Genomic DNA, 17,272 nt, shown 5'->3' with positions numbered 1-17,272 from the left:
AAACATTTAATTTCTTACAATATTATGTAGATTTACTCAGCATTTTTTATTTCCACATTTTTTTTTCATTTATCACTCAATGAAATTGTGGTTGTTCAGCGTGGTTTGGTGTACACGGTGAGGCTCAAAATTGAAAAAGCATCACTTGAAGAGCAATATGGAACATGCAAATGTAATTTGACTACAGAAAACTTAGGTTTTAGTACTGAGGAAACATCTGAGAATTGACATTATTTTGGAAACTATACCCACTGAAGGGAAACTGTCAGCAGATTTTTGCTATGTAATCTAAAGACAGCATGAGGTAGGAGTGTCATGCTTCTGATGGAATCAAGACGGAGCATGGCTAGACACATGGGAAAGGGAGACCTGCCACTAGGGAAATATTGGGCACCCCTTATCCTTGCCCTGCGCCACCCTGAGATCCCCTGGCATCTCTAGACAGGCTCTTTCCTATCCTTATCATACCCTGAGTATCAACCTGGCTAGTGAGTAAGATAGCAGGAACGCCATTGCTGCTCTAATATAAAGACACAGAGGTGAAAAAAACAGGGATAAAAGAAAACTGCAATCATGCAAAGATACTTAAAAACAAATGGCATATAGGGAAGGATAAGGGCAGGTAAACCAAATGGAATGATGGTAAGGAGACACACACACAAACCAACCTCACGCAGATATCTCCTGGTACAACTCCAAATGCCTGCTCCAAACTCAGCACACTCCTCCAACTCCAAACCAGGAAATTGTAAGTTATCACTGGAAACTCCCAAAACAAGTGGTGAGCATATATACCAGAGTGGAGTGGCAAACACAGAACACCTTTGACAATTCAGGATGGAGAGCTCCAGGAAATAAACAGACCTAAAATAAGGAAGGTGAAGCAGTTCTAATTAGTGTATGCATTTGTGTAACCAGATGCTGTGATCTTCTGGTCCCTCTCTGTCATGGTATCCCTGTGACAGTAAACCCTCTCCTAAAAGTGGACTCCAGACCCTCAGAACCAGGTTTATCTGAATGTGAGGTGTGAAAAGACCAGACAAACCTGATTGCATAAACATGAGATGCTGGTACCCACATTCTCTCCTCTGAAACCTTTCCATTATACCAAATACTGAAGAGACCGGTGTACAAAGCAAAAATCTATATTCTTAGCTATCTGTAATTCCAGATTTCAAATAACTATGACTGGGTAAGTGTTACGAATCCTGGAGTGGATCCACTGGTTGCAGTGCCGACCGACTCCAGGCGAGCTGGCCAGGAGGAACTGACCCCTATACAGGGACCATTAGGAGTAGGCCCAGGAGGAGGGTATACCACAATAGCTAGTGCCAGAGGGACGGCTCAAAGGAAATGGGAAGAATCAGGGTACTCACCAGGAACAGGACAGGGCAGCGCCTCCACCAAGAGGCATGGGATCCAGGACAAGGCAGAGTTCACACAGAGGATCGGCAGAGTTCACACAGAGGATACGGGATCCTGAATGGGGCAGAGTGCTCACGGGGAGGCAAGGTGACCGGAACTAAACAGGGCATGCGCAGGAAACATACAATAGCAGGGACAGAGCAGAGCACGCTTTGGGAAGCGCACAGGGACAGAGCAGAGCACGCACTGGGAAGTGCACTGTGACTGGGACAGAGCAGAGCATGCACTGGGAAGTGCACTGTGACAGGGACAGAGCAAGGCACGCACTGGGAATTGCACTGTGATAGGGACAGAGCTGAGCATGCACAGGGAAACACACAGGGACAGGTACAGAGCAGAGCACGCACTGGGACCTGAGGGAATGCTTGCACAGGGCAATTTCAGGAAATAATAATCAGGCACTGAGTCACAGCCGAAGCCGCCTGATATACCTAACACCGGACGCTGGTAAGATTACTTCCGGGTCAGGACACAGACTGAAGCCTAAAGCACCCGGCAAGCGCACGGCTGAAACCTAAGAGCATGCGCTGCACATGCGCTACCATTGAGAGACCCGGGAGGCCGCAAGGCCGGAGGCACAATAGCAGCGCGGCGCCCTCCAATCCCACCAGTCTGTCGGGAGAACGGAGCGGGGGGAACGCAGGCGGACATGACGGTAACAATGCCCCCTCCCTTACACCCCTCCCTCTAATGTCCGGAGAGGAACCTCCCAAGAATACGGGGAGCCTGAATGTTCTCTCGAGGCTCCCACGACCTCTCCTCAGGACCGAAACCCTTCCAGTCAATCAAAAAGAAGGTTCTCCCTCTTCGTGGCCAGTATATCCTTTACTTCAAAGACATCCCCAGTGTTAATGGATGGAGAAGAGTGACTGGATGTGGCATGGAAGCAGTTGAGAACCAGAGATTTAAGGAGCGATACATAGAAGGCAGAAGGCATTGGGAATGCGGAGCGAAGCAGGCAACCTCAGCGTGTAGGTAACATCATTAAGTTAAATAATTATCATATAGTGGCGCTCACTTGCATAAAAAGCACAAGTAGAAGACAATAGTCACCACAACTATCAAGATAAAACCTGAAAAAAATATAAACAAGTGCGCTCGGTGTCTTTTTTAGTAAACCCCAATACTAAAAAAGATACCGAGCGCACTTGTTAATATTTTTTTCAACATCATTGACTTGCTTCAGTACCTCATAATGACCGATGTAGCGAGGATCCAATTTGTAGGAGGGAATCTTGAGCCTGATATAGTTGGATGCGAGCCAAACCCTCTCAACCAGAAGATATGTAGGGGAATCCAGGCGTCTCTTATCTGCATATTCTTTCATCTTGCTGGAAGCCTTTTCAAGTGCACCCTTAAGCCCCCGTTACACACTGCGATATCGCTAGCAATATCGCTGTAAAGTCACCGATTTTGTGACGTTACAGCGATATTGCTAGTGATATCGCTGTGTCTGATACTTACCTCCGACCGGCTCCCCCGCTGGTTATCGGTGATCGCGGGAGAAGCTGCTGGATCATTCCTCGTCGTCCACTTCCTGCGGCGCTTCCTGCTGTGACGACGAGCGATGCGTGGAGCCGGGCGGGAGGACGCAGGATCGCCTGGTGTGACAGGTAAGTAGCGATCCCCGTCCCCAGCGATGTCGCTGGTGAGATATGCCTGTGTGGCAGCTCACTAGCGACCACCTAGCGATGCACCAGCGATCCTGACCGCGTCATATCGCTGGTCGGGATCGCTGGTGAGTCGCTAGGTGTAACGGTACCCTAAGTCTCCCTCCAGATCTGAGAAAACTCCTTTGACATGGTGTCAGCTGCTGGCATGCCCGAGACAAGGGAAAGCGGGAAAGTCATGTTGAGGTGTTGTCCAAAAACGATGTAGAAAGGAGACTTGGCAGAAGATTCGCTGGGATGATTGTTATACGTGAACTCTGCCCAGGGAAGAAGACTGGCCCAGTCATCCTGATAGACATTAGTAAAGAGCCGAAGATAAGAAGTCAGGACCTGGTTAACGCGCTCTACCTGGCCGTTAGCCTAAGTGTGATAGGCCAAGGAAAAATCCAGAGTTACCTTCATGAGTCTGCAGAGAGCTCTCCAGAAGTGAGAAGTAAATTGCACCCCTCTATCGGATACTATGTGTAGAGGGAAACCATGAAACTTGAAGATATGATTAACAAAGATTCTCGCCAACTCTAGAGCAGATGGTAAGACGGGAAGAGGAACAAAATGAGCCATTTTAGAAAAATGGTTCACAATCACCAAAATAACCATACAATCCAAGGAACGTGGCAGGTCAGAAATAAAATCCATGGCTATATGCTGCCAGGGGGCTGAAGGTACTGGAAGAGGATGCAGGAGTCTGGAGGGACGTTGCCTTGGAATCTTGTTCTTGGCGGAGGACGGGCAAGAGGCCATAAAGTCATCCACATCTTGTCGGAGGGAAGGCCACCAGTGGTATCGAGAGATAAGAGAAAGGGTCTTCTTGATTCCAGCATGGCCTGCCAATTTAGAGAATTGACCCCTGCGAAGTATCCTGACCCTGTCATTCTCTGCCACGAATGTCTTATCCGGTGGTGGGGTAGTAAACCTGAATGGAGCCATGGTGATTACCCTAGAAGGGTCGATGATGTGAGAAGAGTCCTCCTCAGTATCCTCCAACGGGAAGGATCGAGAGAGAGCGTGTGCCTTAACGTTCTTGATGTAGATAGAATTAATGTTCACCGCACACTCAAGTGGAATTACTTGCATAAAGAATAAATTTTATTGTGATACAAATATTAAGCCAGGGAGCAGATTTACAAATGCGATTATAGGTGACGTTTCGACCCTGCCAGGGTCTTAATCATATATCGCTTAAATTTCAGTGCATACACGAAATAAAGCACAATGATGCAGTAGGGGTATAAAGCGGTCCTACAGGCTAATGTAATTAGGAAGGTGCCAAAAAAGAGCTGTTACAGAGCAATGTTGATTATTGAACGCTTTATGTAGTGCAGGACCTTGTCCCACTATGTGGCAGAGTGGGGCTCCCGCGCATAGCTGTGGCAGCTGCTCTGCCACACAGTGTCTGTTTGAAGATGCATTTCTCGAACTTGGCGTAAAATTGATTATCTCGTAGTCGCATCAATACCTGGTGAACATTCCTTCTGTGAGTAGACAGGTCCGGGTATAACAGGGGTATAACAGATCTTGGAAGATGTCTTTAACCAACTCTTGAAAAACCGCAGGAGCATTGCAGATACCGAAGGGCATAACTAAATACTCGTAATGGCCGTCCCGGGTGTTAAATGCGGTCTTCCACTCATCCTCGGGGCGAATCCGGACCAGATTGTAGGCCCCGCGAAGGTCAAGCTTAGTGAAGATTCGCACTCCTCGCAGACAATCAAAAAACTCAGGGATGAGCGGCAGTGGGTACTTGTTCTTGGCGGTAATCTCACTGAGACCTCGGAAGTCAATACAAGGATGAAGTGAGCCTTCTTTTTGTTTGACAAAGAAGAATCCAGTGCCTGCGGGTGAAGAGAACTTTCGGATAAAGCCTTTGGCCAGATTCTCCTGAATATACTCCGACATGGCTTGTGTCTCAGCTTGGGATAAAGGATAGATACTACCCCTGGAGGGAGTAGAGCCAGGAATGAGTTCAATCGGGAAGTCATATGGTCGATGCGGGGGAAGACTCTCCGCCTCTCTCTTGCAGAAGACATCTGTGAAGGACCAGTAAGTGGCTGGTAATCTGGCAGGAGCGGAGACGGGTTGAGAAACTCTGGATGAACCGATAATAGGCAACGACCATGACAGTGCTGTTCCCAATGTAAAACGTCCCACAAGCGCTAGTCAAGGATAGGTTCATGCGCCCTCAGCCAGGGTAGACCGAGAAGAACTGCATGAGACAGGACATAGAACGCGATTCTCTCGTGATGCAGGTCTCCCACCTGCAACTCTACCTCTTCCATAACCCTCGTGATGGTCTCTTGCAATGGCCTTCCATCTACCGAGGAAATCAGCCGCGATTCCTACAGAATCCTGACTGGAATCTGATGCTTATTAACCTCCTTAAGACTTATGAAGTTGCCTTCCATGCCCGAATCCACGTCAGCCAACTCCGAGAAGAGCTCACTCACAAAAATTATCTGGACAGCTATTGATAAGGGTAGAGAGGAGCCACACACCTAGGGAGGCCTCTCCTACCTGACCTAGGGGGAGGAGTTTCCTTGCTGCGCTGAACAGGAATGGAGTAAGTGCAAGGCACTGCCACAGTAAAAACAAAGCTTCGTGCAACCCTGTCTTTCTGACGCTGATCCGCCATTTTGACCCGATCCACCTGCACAGGTTCAGGTGCGGTAACGGAAGAGGATGTTGAAGACCGTGGGCTGGGAGGCCAATAGGTGGAAGGAACTGAATGATTGGACCTTCTCTCTCGAGCGGACACACGAGAACGCTCCTGGAAGCGTAGATCAATATGTGTGGCGAGGGAGATTAAATCCTCTAGGGAGATAGAAGTATCCGACCCACAAGTTCGTACTTGATTCAGACTGACAACCCTCGCCAGAAAGCTCAGACCAGCGCCTCATTATTCCACCCTAGTTCCGAGGACAGAGTACGAAAATAAATGGCATATAGCCTGACCGTAAGGGAGCCATGGTGGAGATTGAAGAGGGACTCTGTGGCTGAGGCTACGTGGCCTGGCTCATCAAACACTTTGTGGAAGGTCTCCAAAAAGGTTGACAATTGAGAGGTTATGGGATCATCACACTCCCACAGAGGATTAACCCAGGCCAGAGCCTCACCCTCTAAATGTAAAATCACAAACACCACCTTAGCCCGATCGGTGGGGTATTGGTGAGGCAATAATTCAAAGTGTAGACGGCATTGATTAAAAAAAAACCCGGCACAGATTGGCGTCGCCATTTTACCGGGGTGGTTTACCAAGGTGGGGTGAAGGGTGTCGAGTGGAATCAGGACTACAAGATAGTAGTCATGTTTCCTTCACAGCAAAACCTTCCAAATGCAAGCACCACACCTCAAATCAACTTCAGGCCTTTTATCTGCTTAATTGAGAATGACATAACGAAGGGATTGCCCACACCTGTCCATGAATTAGCCTTGGAGTCAATTGTCCAATTACTTTTGGTCCCTTTAAAAACAGGGTGGCACATGTTAAGGAGCTGAAACTCCTAAACCCTTCATCCAATTTTAATGTGGATACCCTCAAATGAAAGCTGAAAGTCTGAACTTCAACTGCATCTGAATTTTTTTGCTTAAAATTCATTGTGGTAATGTGTAGAACCAAAATTAGAAAAATGTTGTCTCTGTCCAAATATATATGGACCTAACTGTACCTGACACCAGACGCCGGTAAAATCACTTCTGGGTCAGGAGACAGACTGAAGCCATAAGCACCCGTCAAGCGCGCGGCCAAGGCCTAAGAGTGTACACTGCACATGCTCGAACAGCAGGAGACCCGGGGAAGCCACAAGGCTGGAAGCACAGGGGCAGCACGGCACGCCCTAATCCCACCAACCCATCGGGAGACCAGAGCGTGGGGAGCGCGGATGGACAGTAAAGTAGGTGTGGAGACGGTTCTGAAGAAGCAATATATTTTTTGAGAATGACAGGGAATTCTGTATGTCCTTTTAATATCAATGTATTTCTGGGGTCTTACATGCATACTCTGTATATGAAAATGCTGTCTCATGATAATGATTACCTATAACCTTATTCTTCATAAGAACTTGTACGTGATGGATAAACTGTTTACTGCACCCAGTTGGACATTGAAACTACACGTCCACATATTAGGTAGATACTGGGGCCATGAATACTTAGTAAGACAGGTTAATGAGGCTAATGGAGCTATAACTGTCATGAGGCTAGATTAATGAGAATGATATTGGGGTCTTGTGTAATTTCCCCAAGACCTATTAAAACTTTCAGCACGTCTACACAAATACTAATAATTAACAGCCGAGTACAATCTGATTGGTTAACGAATATGAATATGATTGGTTGGAACCATTTATGCTTACTGTTGAATGATCAATTGTCCAATGAAATGTGATGATGTAATGTTACCGCCTACTCAAATGAGCATATAAGCTACCTAATTAAATCAGGAAAGGGAGAACATCCTGCAGATACATACCCTGTCTCTGTGTGTGTTTGTTCTCCGCTACTCGAGTAGGCCTCAGACCATAATCTGGCAACCTTCCAGCATATCGATCTCCCATTGAGAGATAAAGATCAAATCACAAACTCATCAGTTGGCGTCTCCTTGGGCGGGCTGGTTACAACAGAAGACCCCAGTATCCTGAAATCCGGCACCCGCAGACTGACGGCCTAGAGGACACACAGATCAAAATCACCGGTGAAGGTAAGAGCCATTGATTCTTACAAATTCTGTGTCTCCCCTCTGCTAAATGCTCTGAACCGGCTTTTGGGGTACAGTATAGTCTGTCTTCTTACATACCAGCGCTAAGAACCGTAGAATATCCTTGTGATACATAATACGTATGCTGGAGGGAGAAACCTAAAAGCTGCTACGTATGATTGCGCATGAATGATTGAACCAACCTTGAGGGTACTAGGAATTCTTTACTGTGTTTTTGCCCCTTGGGAGCGTCTCTCCATGGTAACTGGCTTGCCAGGATTCATGTGAGGACATGTCTCTGGCGGCATACGCATAAAGAAGGCTGCGTACGTCCTCTTGGAGAGTGCTAGAGGTACTATTACGGTGTTAAAACGCCGTTACAGACAGGATAGGTCTATCCACCTTCTATTCTGTCTGATACGCACAAACTGCCCTCTAATGGTGCTAAAGAACTTTGAGGTAATAGGGATTACATTAGCCTGCATACTAATGATAGCTTTAGTCTTCTGGTTGATAAATAAGATCTCTGAGTATACAAGGCTCAGCAGGTTTAGTTGAGGGAAAAGATTTTTACTGGGCTAATAAGAAAATTTGGGGCACATTAGTCTGCCTATAGTTAATTGGATTTGCTCTCTGGTTGATATATAGAATTGCTGAATACGCTAGGACTAATTGTAGAGAAGTGCCATCTCATACTGAGTACGTAGAGATTTAGTGTTAGATGACCAGGAGGGTCATGGCCAGACCACTAAATAGTTAACCTTCTTATCAAGGTTCCCATGGGTTTGATGCCTATCGACTGACCAGTTTCAGTTTAGGACACGCAAGTTCAAACATTGAGCGGGAACCTCATATAACAACGGGATGCAGTCTATGTCGGCATAGATATTTGCTAAGTGATAAAGAAGAAGTAGACTTGTTGAGATGTGGGCACACAGTAATAGCGTATATTAAGAGAATAAGTGAATAGCAACCAGAGAAAGAGGCAGATAGAGAGATACGGTCTAGGTGCGGCCTGTACATTGAGTTAGCGAAGTGCAGTCAGTACGGGTCTGCGAGCCATAGGCATTTTACATTTTAGGACAAGCCAGGAGAATTTTTCGCCCCAAAACAGTCAAGTATCAACCAGAAAACATAGATAGGATTTTTAGCAGGAGCACCAGGAGGTGATAAGCTTAAGCAGTTAACAGTTTACTGAATCTGTGTGAAGGAATGTGAATGACCTTTGAGACTCTCTGCTGATAAGTGGAAGTGCATGATCTCATGTGTGAAATTCTGTTGTATTGCTTGCCGTGTGTGTGGGTGTGTGTGAGCCAGCTATTCCATGAGAAAATGTCGTGCCCTAATTGCACATTTGGATTAATGTTGCTTATATCTCCTGACGGTTGGAGAATTGTCAAAATTATACCAGGAGGGTATATCCAACAGCTCACTGGTTTTGGATTTCTGTCAGACAGATTTCCAGAGTATAAAGTGTTTAGGCTCAATGTGCATGGTATTCCTGCAATTCCCTGGGTCGACGGAATTTCATTAAGTGACATAGAAAATTACAATCTTGTCAGATGTCCATTAAATAACGGGCAACCAGAGACGTACCTGGTTGAAGCGCAGCTTGCCGCTCTGCTCACTGGATTCACATTATAGCATAATACGTATTTGTAGAAGGTGTACAGCTAGTTTTTCATAACGTCAAGTTTTTTTTTTAAAATGCATGTTGATAAGAAAGAAAAAAAAAGGAGAGGCAGATGGTTCAAGGTACAAAGTTGCCTTTGACTTGAAGCAGTGTTAGATATCCATGGAAGGCAATTGTCAGGTAGTAAAGATAAGGAATGCTTTTAGTATGTGTAATGAAGAAAAAAAAAAAAAGAGGAAATCCCGTTATATGTGTAATGGAAATCCACCACTCTGCCACCTATTCGGTATTAATATGGTGATTTCCAAAGGGGGGGAGAAGAGAGGAGAGTCAGCTATTTTTAAATATTTTTAATCCATAAAGGTATCTCTCATTAATCTGGATTTTGAGTTTTTCTTTCCGGAAGGTCCAAGAACCTGGTTGTATGGCGATCACACAGCATGAGATAGTAGAAAGCAGAACCACTCCTCCCTCATAACTCTACAGGGGAGGTGGAGTTGACGGCACTCATTGAGGCGTTTAGGGGGCTTTAAGGTAAGCAAGACACCACATATACAAGTCATTGTTTTCAGGTGAACCCACAACTGCAGCCCCATATGGGGAGGAAAGGTCTTTTCTTACATCAACAGGCCCTGGAAGAGGTTGCCATAGTGGAAGTGAGGGTACATATGAGAAGGAACCCGTGGAGCACGAAGCAAACAAAGTGGCTGGGAATCAGCCAGAAGACCAAGGTACTGGGAGACCCCTGAGGCGCCTCCACTGGTCATGGTGAGCATTAAAGATAACCAGTTAGACTTAAGTATCTTACAGGCTCTGACTCGGTCACCAACCGGGGAAGAGACTGAAGTCTGGTCGGAAGCTGGAGCTCAGAACCGTGGATGGTGGGACAGTGGGTATGTTTGCCAAAATCCTTGCACCATGTGATGGCCCATGACTCAACGCACGTGAGTGAAGACAAAAACTATGTGCTCTGAAGAAAGATGCTGGGTCCACCTGTTTAGCTTTACATTAACATAGATTAGATGCGCACAACACAGATAGACTAGAAAGATGCCATAGACATACACGTGCGCCTGGGCCCTCCTATCCGTTTCAATGACTGCAGATTGACTTCATACAGGCTGCCCAAGGTAAGATGTATGAAGTATGTGCTCGTGTGTGTTGATCTCTTTTCAGGGGACTGGAGGCCTTCCTGATGTCAGAAGCTACCACAACTGAGGTACTCTTTTGTCCACATAGATGTTGTGACTATTTGACAACCCCTGCAGCAGGTCCGGAGTCCAAAAGGGACTCCCATTTGTGTATAAATAAGTTTTTGATTCTATTTTAGTTAATCCAGACATTGGTTGCTGACCAAAAGACACGAAGACCACTGGAGCCACTGGTTGATGGTCCCCGCTAAGCCACATCCGTAGAGTTAAACGGAAGACCGGTCTACACAAGCTACTATGAGGTCCTGGAGTGGAAGAATATGGGTCCTGTCCCTGATGATGTTGGCAGCTCTACTGCAAGAAGGACAAATGGACGAGACACTTCAGAACAGCACATCAGTAACCTTGTGGTTTGACACCAAGGCAGCAACAGCTACATTTAGGGTGGACTTGTGTCAGATAGTGAAGTGTCAATGGAATCTTAAATTTGGGAAGAAGAGTAGCAACCCCAATTATAAATATCTAACAGGAGTTGAAGGGGCGGTGGTATATATCTGTGTAACTAGACCTGGAAATGAGAACTGTAATTCTTGGTCAGATGCAGCTTGGAACACGGGAACGTCATGGGGGTATAAGCCAGAGGAAGCCATGACTCGTGTTAGTTCATCAGGAAAGCCTCTCCTCAAGAGGATGAATATTGCTGTACCCATTCCAAAATGGGGTTGTGATCCAGAGGTTTTGGACTGGAGATTCTCTTGCAATCCTCTCCTCATAACACTGGATGAACCCTCTCTTGGAGATGAAGGTCTCTATGTATTGGGACCGTATACCCCAGGTAGACAGGTTCAGCAGGGAACATTTTGGTTAAAAGCTGTTCCTGCACAGGACAAGGAACAAGAGGAGGACAAACCCCAAAGGTCAGGAGAAATGTTGGATGTTGATGGAATTGGAGAATTAGGCTATGAGGAGAAGTTAGCCGTAGAAACAGGCTACACAGAGAGGAATGAATGGTTGCTATGGATGAAGTATACTACAGAGCAAAATAACAAAACTGATTGTATTGCATGTGCAACCGCTAGGCCCCATTTAGGGACTATTCCCCTCAGATATTCAGAACAGGATCAAGTAGACTTACAGTGTATTCTAGCTTTGTATAATGCCACATATGACCCTAGTGATAATGTTCTGTGTCAATCTCTATCAGTCCGGTATCCAATAGCAAAAATTGATCAGGTACCACCTAGAGTTTATGCATATCCAGGTGACTACACTTGCTTCCTGAGAACAGGACCAGGAAGATGGGTAGGAAATCTAACTTCAGAGTTTTGTCACAACACCATCCCAATAAATACAGATACAGGAGGTTTTAAAGCCAGTTGGTTTCAAAACCAAACTATAGCAAGGAGTGACATATGGTGGTTATGTGGAGATATGAAATTGAGGCCTAGGTTGCCACCAGGTTGGGTTGGCAGCTGTGCTCTAGTTCAAGTGCTCATGCCATTTAAAATAATTTCATCAGAAGAGATTAAAGGAGGTGGAATGAATGTTGAAACCCTACACAGAAATAGAAGGTCAGTACCTGCTGGGTCCTTTGATCCTAGAGTTTATATAGACAATATAGGGGTACCCAGAGGGGTACCGGATGAGTACAAGGCCAGGAACCAGATAGCAGCAGGTTTTGAATCAATTTTCTTTTGGTGGGTGACAATTAATAAAAATGTGGATTGGATAAATTATATTTATTATAATCAGCAAAGGTTTATAAATTACACAAGGGATGCAGTAAAAGGGATAGCTGAACAATTAGGCCCAACTTCTTTAATGACACATCAGAATAGGATGGCTTTGGATATGTTGCTAGCGGAAAAAGGGGGCGTGTGCAAGATGTTTGGAACGTTTTGCTGTACCTTTATCCCCAATAATACAAGTCCAGATGGGAGTATCACCAAGGCATTGGAGGGTCTTACATCCCTGTCCGAAGAATTGGCAGAAAATTCGGGTATCAACAATCCCTTCATGGACTGGTTGGAATCCTGGTTCGGTAGATGGAGTCATCTTGTGTCCAGCCTCCTCATCTCTCTGGCAGTAGTAGCAGCAGTACTTGTGACCTGTGGATGCTGCTGCATACCATGTATCAGAGGACTACTTCAAAGACTGATTGATGCGTCTATTACTAAAACTATGTATATTACGATGAAACCTTACAATAATGATTATGAGCAAATGGTTTGAGGTTGAGAATTAGATATGATCTCCCTTTCCCTATGGGGAATTCGGCAGAAGAAGGGTTAGGAAGTCCGACACTGGCATTAGGCCTTTGAATGTACCTATATGTGAATGGTAGAGTCATATCTGTTCTCAAAAGGGGGGACTGACAGGGAATTCTGTATGTCCTTTTAATATCAATGTATTTCTGGGGTCTTACATGCATACTCTGTATATGAAAATGCTGTCTCATGATAATGATTACCTATAACCTTATTCTTCATAAGAACTTGTACGTGATGGATAAACTGTTTACTGCACCCAGTTGGACATTGAAACTACACGTCCACATATTAGGTAGATACTGGGGCCATGAATACTTAGTAAGACAGGTTAATGAGGCTAATGGAGCTATAACTGTCATGAGGCTAGATTAATGAGAATGATATTGGGGTCTTGTGTAATTTCCCCAAGACCTATTAAAACTTTCAGCACGTCTACACAAATACTAATAATTAACAGCCGAGTACAATCTGATTGGTTAACGAATATGAATATGATTGGTTGGAACCATTTATGCTTACTGTTGAATGATCAATTGTCCAATGAAATGTGATGATGTAATGTTACCGCCTACTCAAATGAGCATATAAGCTACCTAATTAAATCAGGAAAGGGAGAACATCCTGCAGATACATACCCTGTCTCTGTGTGTGTTTGTTCTCCGCTACTCGAGTAGGCCTCAGACCATAATCTGGCAACCTTCCAGCATATCGATCTCCCATTGAGAGATAAAGATCAAATCACAAACTCATCAAGAAGTAATCAGTGAAAAACACATTATGGATCTTGAAAGTGGGTGGCAAAACAAGGCAAAACGCTACTGGATTAACCATGACAACTATGTTATACGGGCCGAAGGACCATTCGACTAAATATTCTTCAAGGACAACCACACCAAATCACCAACCCAGGTCCAGACTCACCAATCATTTCCGATCAGTCATACTCTTTTATTTGGACCTATCCTCTTAAATTATTAAGAATACCTTGCCACACCAATGTAACAGACGAATCAAACCATTCCTCCTCAGGTACCCCTGAAGGACGATTCCTATAGAAGGTGCAAAACTGAGGATGAAATTTATATGCCCACAAAAATACAAAGAATAAAATATATTAGTAATATTAGACAGGGTAGGACCACCACAATCACAGAGTCACCTTGTCGATGGTGGGATGGCTTTTATGCTATATTTGATCAAATACAGTATTACCAAGAACGCTTAATTACTTAGATGTAGGGATGAGCTTTCCGATATTGAAATATCGGAAATCGGCCCGATATTCGCGATATCGGAATTCCGATTTCCGATTTCGATATTTTTTTCACATCGGAAATCAGAAATCTCATAATCCTTCAGCCTCTGAGCGCTCCGTGGAGCCAATCAGGAGCTGAAGAATTGCTGACAACATTGTGTAACTCCCCTAAGCTTGGTAGGAGGCATCCAAACTTGCTAGCTAGGGGCTGCGCTGCGATTGGCTGACTGGATGGTGTGATCAGGCAGTATTAAAGGCTGCGCCTGCCATTTTAGCCTCACTCTACTGTGAAAGCAGATAGGGATAGGTTGCTGTTGGAGATAGGGAGAGATTTCGGATCTAATAGCGATAGAAATTGTTTTTCAGCGACTGTAGCAGCCCCTGTGTGTTACAGAAGCAGTCTTTTTCCTCACTGACCCCGCTCAGTTTCATTTTTTGTGCTGTGCAGGCTCTCAGTGAGGTGCTTAGTGAGACAGTGCAGAGCACATTCACTGCAGCTGCTGCCGCTCTTCTTGCTGCAGCACTGTGTGGTGTGTGTCTCACTGCCTTTTCTTTTCAACCCTTAAATCCCCTTCCCCTATTTTTTCCTTAAAGTTAAACACTATATAGGGATTGTGCTGTGAGGGACCCAAACAACCTCTGTGGCTGGTGCCACACAGCACATGGCCCAATCCCGGAGAATCCTTTTTTTTTGTATCACAGCAGTGTCATTTACTGCGCTGTGACATCCGACCGTAACGTGTACACCAATACGACAAACACACGTTACTCTTTGTGTAGGCCACACTAGATTCAAATAAAGTGTAGCAGACACACCATCATCATACAGTGCCATTAGTGTTTCTTATACCTGTTTGTAGTCCTACAGGATTAAGCACACTAATTCCTAATAAATACTTTCTTGCCGTTCTGAATCCATCGATAGAGATGAAGAAGGCAGAGAGTAAGGGACGTCCCCGCGGCGGTCGCGGAAGAGGTGCATCAGCAGCTAGACATGGTGCATATCCAGAGCAAGCAGCAGGCCCAAGTCACTTAGCACCTACTTTCACCCAGCAGCAGTCATTTATGCACAGCTTGTTAGGAGCGCAGGGTCATAGGGTGATAAGACAGTCAGACGTCCATAACACAGCCTGAGGAAAGATGATGCCGAAGAGGTGACAAAACTTTTCTTATCAAAGAACTTGTGTAACGCTTCAAGAAAGACCTGCAGATATGAGATCACATGGTCTCTCTCATAGGGGAGATATCAGAATTGCACTTTTAGCCCTATCCGAGTGGAACTCATGGGCCAGCAGTTCATAGTGCAAGGTACATTGGTTAACAAACCCTCGGCATTGCTTGGGACCCTGTCAAAACCTGGCAGCACATGCAGGGACCAGGTCCCAATGTATAAGTTGCAGGGAGAGGTCGCCGTTGCAGCTGCAGCAACTTGGACTGGGACGGAAGAAGCAGCCGCCATTAGAGTGTCCATTCGGATATTCACTGTCCGTGGGTAGATCAGGATCTTGTCCTGCTTATCAAGTTGCCGAGACATTTTTTGGAATGGCTCTGAAAGTGAAGAGGTCTTGGAATCAGCGGCATCCATGGCCTAAGCAAACTGGCATTCTTGTGGATTGTGGACCCACTGTGCCACAGACTGAGAAGAGCCTGGAGGGGTGTAACCAAGCAACGACCTGTATTTTCACTAGAGCCTCTGATGTTGAAGTTAGACTTTTGCCAAGGTGGTCACCAGGTGCTACTCCAGGATAGATACCAGTACCATGGCAGCTGACCCCACCGATCAGGACTGTAGAATGGACTAGGAGTCCAATGCAGGATCAGATACAGAAGATATAAATGTAGCCGCTCGTTCATACGGGATGGATACTGGAACCGGTACTGGTTGCATGGGATTTAGGCTCAGGTACCGCCGGAGCAATTTTGGATTCAGGTACCACCATAGCACATTTGGATTCAGGTACCACACAAGCAATTTCAGAGTCAGGTAACACATAGACAGGATGGGAACAGGAAAGAAAAACTGGTACTGCTTCTGAGTATACTGGGACCTGAGCACTAGCTAGCAGTTTGCAGATTGACTAACTAAAATTGTTGCTCAGGCACCTCCCAACAGGTGGAGGTGTCTTAAGTGTGAAGTGTCTCCCAGCTGTTTGCATGCTGTCCCTTTAAGAGACAGGAAGTGCTAGCACATTCTCTAAGTACTTTGCAAAGAAACCAGCATGGCACGCACAGACCCTGGGACATGGAAGGTGAAGCAGGAGATGCAGCAGGGCACCATCGGCGTCCCTGCCGGGTTGGAGGAGCACAGACATGCAGGGTCACTGATGTTACAGTTACCATGGATAAATGAGTGTTCATGTAGTTATTTTGACAGTAATTGCTCCAAATCACTACCTCCCATGCCAGTCAGTCCCCAACAAGATTGTGTAACGTCAGCTAAGGTAGACCAATTACTGCGGGGGAGAGCAAGCCTTCTAACACATAACATTTGTCAGATTCAGTGTGCATGGCCCCTACCTAAACACAAATATTTGTTGAATGACCTGAGTGACATACTCCTGACTAAGGGGTGCAGAATCTATAGCGATTATTGAAATAGGTCTTGACTACTTATGAGGAATGAGGCAAAAGACCTGAATGCACTGGGTATCAATCAGATTAAACCCCTCCCCACTGTCCAGAATGGCAGAAATAAACACCTTTCTTCCATACAAAAGTATTTTGAAGGGTAGAAAGTATTGTGACCTTCCAATGGAGGAAATAAGTATACCCAGTTTGCTAACCTCAATTGCTACCTGGGCTTATTAGATTTCCGGCGGCTGTATGCAGTTATGAAGAAAAAAGGCAATGTTCCAGATCCTTTTGTAAAACTTTACAATATCCTTTACTGGAATCTTGATAAAAGACATGTATGTGCTCTGGGAAGGATAGGAAGGCAGGAGACAACAAGCGATGCGTTTCGATCACATCAGTGATCTTTATCAAAGCTCATATACCACCATCTTTTACAAAGATTATAAACCCCAAGGAGCCAATCAAATCAACATTGAAAATGACATATGAAAAGGTCCTAAAAGGTAAGACATCTAAATAATAATGACTACAATATTAAAAACCAATGTATACCACAACTACAAAATGGTGAAAAACACACACTTTTAAACCTCTATAGTGTCTG

General features: G+C 45.3%; 1 protein-coding gene across 2 annotated transcripts; it reads left to right on the top strand.

Annotated features, from left to right (window-relative positions):
• The first annotated feature begins 7,551 nt into the window (after positions 1 to 7,551).
• On the top strand, positions 7,552 to 13,433 carry LOC141048944 (uncharacterized). Of its 2 annotated transcripts, none has more exons than XM_073545004.1 (2): positions 7,552 to 7,788; positions 10,758 to 13,433. In XM_073545004.1, exon 2 carries the CDS (start codon positions 10,867 to 10,869, stop codon positions 12,799 to 12,801), a length of 1,935 nt encoding a protein of 644 aa, XP_073401105.1. In that variant the 5' UTR covers positions 7,552 to 7,788; positions 10,758 to 10,866; the 3' UTR covers positions 12,802 to 13,433. The 2 variants fall into 2 exon arrangements, with proteins under 2 accessions (XP_073401105.1, XP_073401104.1); XM_073545003.1 differs by having other exon boundaries at positions 10,749 to 13,433.
• Positions 13,434 to 17,272: the final 3,839 nt, after the last annotated feature.

The sequence above is a fragment of the Dendrobates tinctorius genome, unplaced genomic scaffold (genome assembly GCF_039654945.1).
Source record: "Dendrobates tinctorius isolate UK_male_01 unplaced genomic scaffold, ASM3965494v1 ptg000139l, whole genome shotgun sequence".
Classification (NCBI taxonomy): domain Eukaryota; kingdom Metazoa; phylum Chordata; class Amphibia; order Anura; family Dendrobatidae; genus Dendrobates; species Dendrobates tinctorius.
Note: the sequence above shows the minus strand (reverse complement) of the source record. Positions and strands in the feature narration are given on the sequence as shown.